At 42.3% G+C, this 12,514-nt stretch overlaps 1 protein-coding gene across 1 annotated transcript in view; it reads left to right on the top strand.

Moving 5' to 3' along the window:
* The window catches only part of LAMA4 (laminin subunit alpha 4), a 76,416-nt gene that overhangs the window by 22,385 nt on the left and 41,517 nt on the right, over nt 1-12,514 (top strand). The window contains exons 2-6 of the mRNA XM_033143629.1: nt 554-655; nt 2,871-2,995; nt 6,305-6,385; nt 7,508-7,722; nt 10,917-11,012. Coding sequence (XP_032999520.1) covers nt 554-655; nt 2,871-2,995; nt 6,305-6,385; nt 7,508-7,722; nt 10,917-11,012 — 619 coding nt within the window. The remainder of the gene's footprint in view (nt 1-553; nt 656-2,870; nt 2,996-6,304; nt 6,386-7,507; nt 7,723-10,916; nt 11,013-12,514) is intronic.

The following is a 12,514-nucleotide window of genomic DNA, read 5'->3' as shown; positions in this document are numbered from 1 at the left end:
GTTAATCTTCTCACTAAGTGGTCACGGAAGTACAAAAATGTCTATTATCTGAAGCTCTGTTATCTGAAATGTCCAGTAATAAAGGTCTACTCGAGGCCTGGCTGGTAAAATCCAGTGCACACCCTACCTCATTTCTTTCACTTGTAAACCTTCTCACAAGTCTCCTCTGCTCTTCCCTCAGCACCAGCTCAACCATCTGTTCCTCCATTACCCCTCTGCAGCTCAGTGATAAGAGCATCTGCTTTGTGTGTAGAAGGTCCCAAATTCAATCCAGAGCATCTCCAGTAGGCCGGGGAGTATCTGCTCCCTGAAACTGTCAGACAGTGTAGACAATACTAAGCTAGATGGACCAATGGTCTCATTCAGCTTCCTGTGTTTTTATATTGTTGGCCTGCCTTGTAGTTCCTATAACCAAAGGGTTACAAAAATGCAAGGTGGTTTGGCAACAAAAACAACACACACACACTCACACAAAATCCAAAACCCTTAATAACCTGTGTAAAACCTCAATCATGTATGCGTACTTAATATTTTTCTCGTATTTGTGTTGCAGAGATGCCAGGAAGGGTTTTACCGAACTTACTCAGGAGACTGCAGCCCATGTGAGTGCAACAACAATGCATACAAGTGCCTTGATGGATCTGGTGTTTGTCTGGTAAGTAGCCTTTTCTGGTTACTTGAAGCACAATCCTAACCATGTCTACTTAGAATTAAGACCTACTGAATGCAGTGAGGCTTAGTCCCAGGTAAGTGGATGCATATCTCATCAAAAGTAATAATGAATGGTATCTGGACTGAAAAGGCAGATCATTAACAGGCCTTCCTCAGCTCTTGATAAAAACCTTGTTCTTGCTCTCTGCCTGAGTCTGAACAAACAAAGCTGGTGAAGTGACACAGGTGGGACTCTAGCCTCGTCCCTCCCCCTCTCCAATGCAGCAACCCACTGTGTTGGAATGCCAAGAGAGCAATAGAACACTACCTCAGTGGCTGCTACTGATTGCACCTGAAGGAAGCAGGCTAGCTTAGGGGATGTCAGGCAGGCATTCTCCAGCACATTGTCACCTCTGCCCACTCTCCCGGTATCTGGTGCCTGAGGCAGTTGCTTTGCTCTGCTTAATGTTGGGTTGACCCTGATTCTCACAGATAATTGAGCTTTGTCACAGGAGTTTTGTCACCGTGCTGCCTTTAGCAGCAATAGGTACAGGTGTCACACAGCTATTAGTTGGAAGGCTTGAACATGACATTCAGGGAACATTTGTGGCATGGATATGTAGCAAACACATAAAATTCTGCGCTGCGCTTTCAAATGACTAAAATGCAATGTGATGTATAAAGTCTCTACAAACTGCCAATAAGTTCTTTTTAAAAAACAAGAATAGGACTAGGAATAATCTTATTGGCCAAGTAAATTTTCCAACATACTTGGAATTTGCTTTGGCTACATTGCAATGTAAAAGTATACAAACACTAGTACATTACAGAGCAAGAACCGAGGCTGCCCTTCTTGGCGCCTCTTAAGATGTGGTGGTGAGTGTAGGCCTGATGGAGTTGGCTGGGGGAGGGAGCGGTCTTCCCAAGCATTCACAGGAGCATCAACAGCAGCAGTGTCCCAGAGGCCTCTCTGGAGCCTCTTAAGCTGCGGCAGTGAGTGTAGGCTCTGCTTCCTAGGCCTGATGGAGTTGGCCGGAGAGGGAGCGGTCTTCTCAAACACTCACAAGAGCAGCAACAGCAGCAGTGTCCTGGAGGCCTCTCTGGAGCCTCTTAAGCTCTTAAGCCTCTATAAGCTTTCACTAAAGGTAAAGGTAAAGGACCCCTGGATGGTTAAGTTCAGTCAATGGTGACTATGGCGTGTGGCACTCATCTTGCTTTTCAGGCCAAGGGAGCCAGCGTTTGTCCACAGATGGCTTTCTGGGTCATGTGGTCAGCATGACTAAACCGCTACTGGTGCACGGAGGACCATGACAAGTGCCAGAGCACATGGAAACACCATTTACTTTCCCACTGCAGCAGTACCTAATTATCTACTTGCACTGGGATGCTTTTAAACTGCTAGGTTGGCAGAAGCAGGGACAGAGCAACAGGAGCGCACCCCATGGCACAGATTCGAACTGCAAACCTTCTGATTGGCAAGCCCAAGAGGCTCAGTTGTTTTAGACCACAGCACCACTGGCATTCCCTTATCACTAAACCATGTTGCTTTGTTGAAATTAGAGGGCTTTTAAAAGATCATTTTCTTCTCTCATTTTCTGAAGGCTGCAACAATGCACCACTCTGTTAAGAATAATGAATATGCAACCAACCTTTCAATCACTGCTAACCTGCAGTTTTCACTGAAACTCCCTTTCAATCATTATTTTACAAAGAAGGACCAGACTTCTCATACCAGTATGCATCCTCTTTGAAATGTAATAATAATTGTAGGTTCACCGGAATATACATCAGTGACCTGTCTCGACTAAGGAGGTATCAATAAAAGGGATCGTTTATTTCGAGTATATCCAGCCGTGGACAATTCTGAATGCTAACAACTTCTTTTACTGATACAAAAGTTGTGCAGAGTGAGCCAGAACTGCCTCCAGATATATGCCTTCAGAGTTAGCCTTACTCTTGTAGGCTGCTTTGTAAAAAAAAAAAAAACTGGCAGTCCAGCATTACTGTTCAAAAGATCTCCATTGGCACTGCACTGCCAATTCCAAGCCCTTTCAGTTTACTCAGTCGATTCCTGGAAGGTTTTGGTAAAGGGCAAAGGGTCTTCTCATTCTGCTTGCCAAGGACGTTTATTTTAATGCTTTCTGCTAGGCATGAATTTGAAGTTCCTTCCTTTGCTATTCACAAGTGTCCTCCTCCTTCTTTCTATTTATTAATTGCAGGATTGTCAAAGAAACACAACAGGAGACCACTGTGAACAATGTCCAGATGGCTACCTGGGAGATGTCACCAGAGGAGCACCCAGCTTCTGCCAACCTTGCCCTTGTCCCTTGCCACTGGTTGCCAAGTATGCTCAATTGATTTATGTTATTGGTTCCAGCAGCTGTTCCCCCTGCTGCTTATGGCCAGATTCCATGAGACTTTCTAAGGGAAGGGAGAAATGACAAAAGAACAAGTAATTTTGACCTATTTGCTTTTACTGTCAGCTTGGGAAAATGCAATAGCTTTTCCTCTTTTTTTATTACTTCTCCAGTCACGCCGGCAATTCCGACAAGCACACAAAGAAGTACAATGCATTTGATTGTCTCCAAATCCCCTTTTCTTTTTAAACTTTGAACTATGTGATGGCTTGTACATTGGCATTGCTGATAGATAGGGGATCAGATGCACAGCTTTGACATGTCTAATCCCTCCAATTTGGACTGCTGTTCAAACACAACTGGTGGGTGCCATTTTGAGCCCCGTTGAGATATGACATTGGCTGGTTCCCCATTTACCTCTTTAGTAGAATTTAGTAGATTCAGTCCTCACCCTCTCCAATGAAAGAGCTTGTGTAGAAGGGATGAGAAAGATCCCTGCATAAGTCATTGGATTGCTGCTACCTATCAGAGTAGACAATTCTGTACCAGATGGACCAATGTTCTAGTGACCTAAAATAAAGCACCCCTGCTTATCATAGGTATATGTTACTCCGTATTACTCCGTAATAGGTATATGTTAATCTCCATAATTAGAGCATGGGCATAGCATAATGCATACATTCACCAAAAGCAGTGGAAGAAACATAAAGCTGTGTACATGAATGACAGAATCTATGTAGTCTCTGAATATGCACATTTGCTGGTGATTCTGGGCAGTTCTATTGCTTTAATATATTCATATCCACTTATCATGGTTTTATATTAATGTGCAGTATGGCTGGTTATGCAGATACTCTATAAAATTAGCCTTTCTATGCAAGGGGAAGGCCTGTCCCTGACCTTCACACATTCACTACATTGTGTGCACCACCCATTGGGAGCCTTGCAAAATACAAGGTTCCACAAACAAGAACAACATTTATTACAGCGGGGAAGCTGCTTTTCGGCAATATATCAAGTCTAGCACATCAGAAGCCCTTGGTCTTTATGTGGCATGCCAACGCACATAAGGCTGCCTACAGCAAGCTCTTGATAAATCCTTGTTCCTGCCTCCTGCCTGGAGCTGAAAAAACAGAGCATTTGTCAGCTTGGCATAGACGGATGAGGAATTGCATGCAAATGGGTGCTGCACACACAATTCCCTTCCGCAGTGTTACACGCTGTTGGGGCTACATGCTTGTACATCAGTGGCTGTGGCAGAGTTTTGGATGCAGTCCTTCATGGAGGTTAAGTTTATCCTTGGGTATGAATTGTGATGGCTCTCTTCTACCTCCACTGTTGGAGGCAGCATGCCTCTGAATGCCAGCTGCTGGGAGTGCTGAGAGTGTTGTGCTCAGGTCTTTTTTCAGGCTTCCCAGTGAAAACAGGATGCTAAACAAGATGGACCACTGGCCTGATCCAGTAGGCTTGTTTTATGTCCCCGGGCCATTCCATTGTCACGGGTGGGACACTTTGACCATGTTTTTTGGTATTCACACATGTGTAACAATGTAAATATACATAAAAACTAACAACCAAAATTTAAACTATGTTCTTAATAAGGTGCTGAACATTTTACTATTTTTTTATTATTATTATGGATATTTTTGACAATTTTATTAAATGTTAAAAGTGTTGTCACGGGTGGGACAAAAAAAGGACATGAAGCTTGAGATAAGTTTGATTTATGGAAAAACTCTGTGAGTTGGGAGGTGACTCAATGATAAACTCAGCATATCTGTTTAAATCAATGTTTATTGGTTACAACTATGCAATCAGGAATTAAGTTTAAGAAATTTAATGATACAAAATTAAGGAAAAAATGCTGTCACGGGTGGGACAATCATCAGAAAACTTTTAATTTGAACACTTCTGTGAAGACTACGTGGGTGGACTTTTGAAAAGAAGGTCCATAAAATAAACTTCTTTTGTCTTTAGCTTTTAAAAAAATGGTTAGACTGCACGTTTGGAATCTTCCTCACCAAAGTCCAGTGCTCATCTAGCATTCTTATCAGGCTCATTTTTCACGGAATGCCCCCCCCCCTGTAATCCCTTCCCAGAAAATGGTGGGTTTTCCATTTTTTAGATGGGACCTGTATGCTGAGCCAAAACTACTCCTCATGCTCTGTTTCATCATAGCTTAATGGCTTCTCTTCAAAACAAGAACTTTCTCTGATAGTAAGAAGTTTAGCAAAACACCCATTGCTGTCTGCCATTACAAGGGCTAGGATTTCAGACTTATTAAAAATAATTATCTTGAACTTGTAATTTAAAAAAAAAAAGAGCCTAGTTCTCCGGTCAGTTAACTGGGTTTGTAAAGGGTTAAATTATTATAATTCTTTATTTCCCTTTCTTCATCCCTTCATTTTATATGGCGAGGGAAATGGAAATACAATCAGATTTCATACCTTGAAAGTGTGAGAGGAGATAGGGCTTGCTCTTCTGCTTGCAACAAAGGAACGAGCCCCATGAATAACATGCCAATGGATTTACGAAGTTTGACAAATACTGTATCAAAAGCTCAAAGATTATACATTATACACACAGTTGTTATTGGGATTCATCTCTGAGGGTTTTATTTCAATATTTTTGTCTGGCCAAACGATTTCCACCCATATCTGATATCCTGGGAACTTGTGGAAGAGTTCTCATTAAAAAGAGCTATCATTTGTTTGGAACAACTGGATACCAGCTGCTCCAGACCATTGCAAATGTGCTTAGGTTTTCTGTTCGCTTGCAATTGTAAGACCAATTTTTTATTCTTATTATTGCTTTTTTGTAATGAAACCTCCTTTTAAAGGCTCAGGAATACTTTTGGCCTGTTACTGTGTCCCAAAGAGTGGTTTCTTAAGAAATTAACCCATACATGGGGAAAATATCTAAAGCTCTGTTGGGATGGTGTCATTGAAATGTTACAGAAGGCAATGTATGAGTATTGTTTTTCACAAAAATTGCAAACTGAAAACCTCAAATCTCGCTGACGCTATAAATGTCTCCAAACAAGGCAAATAAATGCACTCATTTTAACTCTGGAGAATAATTTCGTAGAAAAGCAGATGAAAAAACTGAATGTAAGCCAGAATCCTTGATACTTTTTTTCATTTGTAAGGGAAACGATACACAGACCACATTCTTTCCTTGCCCTCTGATGATTGACTGATCACAACAGTTCTTTAAAAAAAAAAACCACCCCAAAATATTTTAGTAGATGTGGCATAAACTATAATCTCTGATTATTTTTTTTAATGTATGCTTAGCTTTGCAGTTTCCTGTTACAGAAAAAATGGAGTGGTACGCTGTATGTGCAAAGAAAATTATGCGGGGCCAAACTGTGAAAGGTAAGTATGTTTTCAGGTGCAAATGTTAAGGATTATGAACCTTTGTGTCATTTATCTTGACAATATACATTTGGTTTTACAGATACAGATTTTATATTCCCTCCCTGCTTTAAATGGGCAAAGGAAATCTTTCTGCTGTCAGTGACAGTGACAGACCTGCTTGGATTGGGAATGATGAAAGCTTGCTGTCATCTGAAGGTTATTCTTATAACTTGTCAGATCTGGAAAAACAATGCTTCATTTAGCAAGAAACTCTCCACAACTTATGCAGCTACCCAAATTATCCAGAAATATGAATGAATATGGGAGTACAAACTGGGAACGCGGGAATCAATCTTTCTTCCAGGGCTTAAAATTATTCTTTGGTTTAAATTTTGAATCAAAATATCTTGATCCAGCATTGGGTTATGCAGAATTCCTGTTCTGGAAGGGCCCAGTACCTTAAGGCGTACAGACTCTCCCTCTTTGGAGATCCCAGTTTGTAGTCCTTTGGCTCAAGGGTCCCCATGTTGACAGGTTCAAGACTCACCAGCTCAGGGCAAGGTATTATATTGGGTCAGTGTCTATCCCCCCCTTCACTGCTTGCACAGCCACATGGTAGGCACAATCATGTGCACTAACCAGTGTTTGTTCAACTTCAGAGTGAGATTTGTGCCACTTGCACTCTAATCTTTGTTAATCCAGTTTGCTTCATAGCCCATAGCTCCCCAGAATACCAATGAGCCCATGGGCTCGACAGTGGCAAAGAGGACACATAAGGCAATTGTGTCTAGTGCCCATCTCATCTTGCCATTCCACAGTAAGATGAGAGCTTCAAGAGGATTGTCTGCTTTTTCCACTGGAAAAAAAATCAGAACATTCAGCAACCTATCAGGTTCCATCAGACTCCAAGGGTGGACCATCTGGACAGGTCCAGAATCCCTGCAGGGCAGAATGGCCACCAATCTAAAGTTTACCAGATCGTGATCAGACCATGACAATTGGGTGCACAGCACTTCCCTACCTTCAGACCGCCCCTTACCTTACATTGATTTTGTTGACTTGGCCACAGAGAATGCCCCCAAGCAAAAGAGTTAACAAGACATTGCCATTAATCATTGCTGAATTTGTGTTTCCTTCCAGGTGTGCTCCAGGTTACTATGGAAATCCCTTGGTGATTGGCAGTTCCTGTAAAAAATGTGACTGCAGTGGCAATTCAGATCCTAACCTGATCTTTGAGGATTGTGATGAAGTGACAGGCCAGTGTCGCAACTGCATGCGCAACACTACAGGGTTCAACTGTGAACTATGTGCTCCTGGTTATTATGGGGATGCCAGAAATGCTAAAATATGCACAGGTATTTGTTATGTTCATATTAAGCCCATTGATTGGTTTGGGCCCAGAGATCTTTCTGTTGTTGCCAGTCTGCTTTTTGCGGGTTTATAGAAAGGAAGTTGGCTAATGCTGCTGTGACTGAATGGAAAATTATTCTCCTCAATCTCTTGGCAGCTTTCAATACTATCAGCTGTGGTATTCTTCCAGAATGGCTGTCTGAGGTTCTGTTAACAGAGGGTTCCTCAGACTGAATGGATGGAGTGCAACCTGTTCTGGATGGATTTGCACCATGTCATTCCCTGAAGATACAGGTGCAGAGCTGGCGAGTGCTTCTGGATCCCTTACTGTCCTTGGAGGTGCCTCTGTGTTGCAGAGTGCCTTCTGTCACTTGTGGATGGTAGCTGAGCCGTGACTCTTATCTGGATGAGGATAGCCTTGCTGCAGTTACACATTGGTAACTTATAGGTTAGATTACTGTAATGCAGTATATGTGGGGCTGCCTCTGGAGATGGCTCGGAAAGTGCAGCTAGTGCAGATCTCAGGAGTCCGGTCGCTGACTAGGCCCAAGCCAGACAGAACATGGATTCTGGCTTGACTGCATTGGCTACCAGTTGATTTATATGTCCTATAAAGCCTTGTACTGTTTTTGACCCCAACACCTTTCCCCATATGAACCTACTTGGACTCCAAGACCATCATTAGAGGGTCTGCAGAGGATGATAACACAAGAATGGCCCCATGCAGTGGCTGCCAGTTGCCTGGGAATGCTCTCCCCAAGGAGGCTTGCCCGGCTCCAACATTTTAGGCCTGTTCTTAGTGTTCACCTTTTAGCTGGATGAGAAAGGATATTGTTCTTGATTCTTGGTCGATGTACATTTTAGTATGGCTTTATTGCTTTTGTCCATTTTATTGTATATTTATCTTGTATGTCACTTTGAGAATTTTTTAATGGATATATTTAATTAATACTACTACTGCTATAACTACAGTTGTAGCTTTGAACAGAATCCGTTCTGGAAGTCTGTTCGACTTCCAAAACGTTCAGAAACCAAAGTGCGGCTTCCGATTGGCTGCAGGAAGCTCCTGCAGCCAATTGGAAAGCCGTGGAAGCCCCGCCGGTTGTTCAGCTTCCAAAAAAATGTTCGAAAACTGGAACACTCACTTCCGGGTTTCGATCATTTGGGAGCCGAAACATACGAGTACCAAGGCTTTCGACAACCAAGGTACAACTCTACTAATAATAATAACAATGTCATTATTTATGCCTTTTTAAGATCCAAGCAAAACCTGCCTGTGAGTAAAGAGGGGGCAAACTAGATTGGGGCAGCAGTCTTGTGATTTAGCCCTCCCAATACCACAAGCTGTTGTAGGGTTTTGTTTTGTTTTGATAATAAAAAAGCACTTACTAGGTCCAATGACTTCCTAGGTCTAATAATCCATCTAGGCTGACCCTAACAATGCCTTTGGAAAACTGAAAAGAATGGCACAGAGGAAAAATCTTCCCATGTTATTTACTCCCATATTTAATACTTAGAGACCTATAGTCTTGGATGTTTCATTTTGGTGTTGTGGCTAACAACCAGTGAAATCCCAATCACTGCTTTGGAGCTAGTTTCAAGAAGAGGCTTCTTTTCCCTTTTTGCCACATTAGCTGCCCCACTTTTTGTGTCATTGCAACTAAGGCAGACTAATATGCTCACATTGCTAACCATAAAAGGCTTCTGTCTGCTTTTCAGGGTTTCATTAGCCATGCAATGTATACATTACATGTCTTTAAAACAAACTACCCCTGGGAACAAAGCTAATTTTAGAAGCCATAATAAGATGAAATGGCCAGAAGGTTTTAACGTACTCTGAAAATGCAAACTTTAGAAGAGCACAGAATTTCTAAGTGGTAGGTGATATACTGTGGTTCTTAATCTCTGTAGTAATAAATAGCAATTCAACCAGTGAGAGATTTAGAAGGACCATTATTTTACCTCAGTCGTGTATAGCAGTAATATGTGGAATTGTAACAGAAAAAATACAGAGATCTGCCTCCACCTTCTCTGTCGTAGTTCAACAGGACTGTGCTTTATCATTTTATCACTCAAATGTGATAAAGAAATGCCAAACGGCATTATTATTACACGGCAAAACTCCTTTGGAATTCTGGCTTTAAATTTATTCCTCATAAGTAATGTATTTAATGTTACTTAGTTACTTTGAATAGAAATTATTCAGCTGCTGCCTGTAGCAGTTTTTTTTTTTTAACAGTTCAGTTTTTTATGAGCAAACGAAAAAACACACGTCAGTTTGGCAGAGATCAAAATATCACATGGGGGCAGTAGCTTTGCATGAGAGGCTGAGAACAGGAAAGAGCTCCCAGGAAAGGAGACAGAGAGGCTAAGAGGCAGGAGTCTCAGAGAGAAGATGGCTGAAGGAACTATGTAGAGCCGTGGTTCCCAACGTGGGACACACACCCCACAGAGGGGCAATTTGATTTTTAAGGGGGGCAATTCAAGAATGAGTTAGACTAAGTTAATGGCCTTTCAGACTTCCTGCATGTGATTAGGAGTTAACTTTTTGAATACAGTAATAAGAATTATATGTCACAGGGGTGGGGCGGATCAGGATTTTAGAGATGCTTAGGTGGGGCATGGCCAAAAAAAGGTTGGGAACCACTGGTGTAAAGTTAAAGGTACCCCTAAATGTTAGGTCCAGTCACGGACAACTCTGGGGTTGCGGCGCTCATCTCGCTCTATAGGCCGAGGGAGCCGGCGTTTGTCCGCAGACAGCTTCCAGGTCATGTGGCCAGCATGATTAAACCGCTTCTGACGAAACCAGAGCAGCGCACAGAAACTCCATTTACCTTCCCGCTGGAGTGGTACCTATTTATCTACTTGCACTTTGACGTGCTTTCGAACTGCTAGGTGGGCAGGAGCTGGGACCAAACAATGGGAGCTCACCCCATCGCGGGGATTCGAACCACCAACCTTCTGATCGGCAAGCCCTAGGCTCTGTGGTTTAGATCACAGCACCACCCGGTGTAGACCTATGAAAAGACTGAGAAAGGGGACTCCATGTGAATGGTAGATGAAGACAATGTAAATTCAAGGAAAGGATCAGAAGAGGTAGGGAACCAAGAAGGGGCTAAGAAGAGAAGTTAAGGATTTGGTTGTAGGTTTCCAGTTTTAAACAATTACTATAAAATTTTCTCTCTCTTTCCTTTCCTAGCATGCAATTGCAGAGGAGGACCTTGTGACCGTCGAACAGGGCAATGCCTAGCAGAACCTCCAATATCTCCTCCAGTCACAGATTGCCCAGTAATCAGTAAGAGTAGCAATTATATGAAACATTGGCAGCACTGTCAACATCCTCTAGCTTTCCTCTTTCCAGAGCATCTTCATCTTGTAGAACATACATTGAGGGTTATGGTCTGGTTCTGTGGTTATGCTTATTTCCCTCTGTCCCTGTCTCCCACCCTAAAGAAAAATATTATGCTAGTAATCAGCCCAGGTGACCAGTACTGAGACAGCCATGAAAACATATCTGAAATAATGTTCAGTAGCGGTGTGGGAGAAAGAGCCAGGGCAGCAAATTACTTGGGCCTGTGGTAGATGAATTTAAGACTTATCCCAGCCCATTGTCTACCATGTGGCACACATTAGTCCTACCCTCCAATCATGTGGCTACTCGTTCTGGGGCTGGTCATTCTGAAAAAGGCAGGAAGTTCTCTGTCCAGAAAAAGTCCTGACAGGCCAAATACAGCCTCTTGTATCAAGAATATAAGGAAAGGAGTCAAGAATCAAGCAGGTCTTCTCCTAAACACAATGATATTTTTTTTTGCTACACATGCTTCATATGAAGCTAAGACTTGATTTCAGTGATACGATGACACAGTTGCTTCTAATGCAGTGCTGTTTAGAATGAAACATGTAATAATTGGTGGGGTGAGGGATTCCAGAGTAATTTGTAATTTGGAAACCCAGTTCATACATTATCTGGAGCCTTTGCGCAGAAGTGGAGCATTGTGTTCCCCACATGCCCTGTTGGACAGGGGATACCAAGCTCCTGGAGGGAGGCAAATATTTGGATGCAGTAGGCCCTGCACTGAATTCCATGGATCAGAGGCAACAGCTGCTGCCACAACCCCAATGTACCCCTTTGCCTTGTTTGATATCTTCTGTTTGGTCATGTCAACAAGGCTACACCTTAATATCTATGAGGCCAGTGATGTCAGAGCAAAATACTATTGCTTAGGCTACAGACTAAGCATCACTGAGGCCAAATAAAACAAAATAGGCACAGGGTTTAATTTGAGCTCTAACCCAGAATATTTCTTTCTTTTTTTTCAGTGCCAGGGTTCAGCCTTGGAACACATGTGTGCAGTAATGAAGCAGAGTTTGCATTTGTGTGTGTGCAGTTCCCTTTTTAATAATGCCCACCCCTAATATATCTTGGAGTAAAGAACAGTAATTCAGGCTGAGCAATCCTATTTTTGTCAGAATGCCAACATCAGTGAAACAAAGACTGCTGAAGTTTCAGACTGCACTTAGGAGGCTCCTAAGGTTGAAACCTTCAGAGAAGGAAATCCTAAACGTCTTTTGTCTTCAGGGAAGCCCATACAGGGGACATAGTATTATGCCCTTCATCACAGTCTGTATGGCTTCTGAGCAACTCTGAACCTGGCTGAAACTTCTTTTAAAAATTAAGTCCTGAATATGTCTTTAGCTAGGGGGCACAGGGGATGCAGCTTTTTCTACATATTTTTATGGCATTTGTTAAATACATTTTTCACAAAATTACATACAGACATATTCTGCACAACATGA

This window comes from Lacerta agilis, chromosome 3 (genome assembly GCF_009819535.1).
Source record: "Lacerta agilis isolate rLacAgi1 chromosome 3, rLacAgi1.pri, whole genome shotgun sequence".
Lineage (NCBI taxonomy): Eukaryota > Metazoa > Chordata > Lepidosauria > Squamata > Lacertidae > Lacerta > Lacerta agilis.
This window is presented reverse-complemented; position numbering and strand designations above follow the sequence as displayed.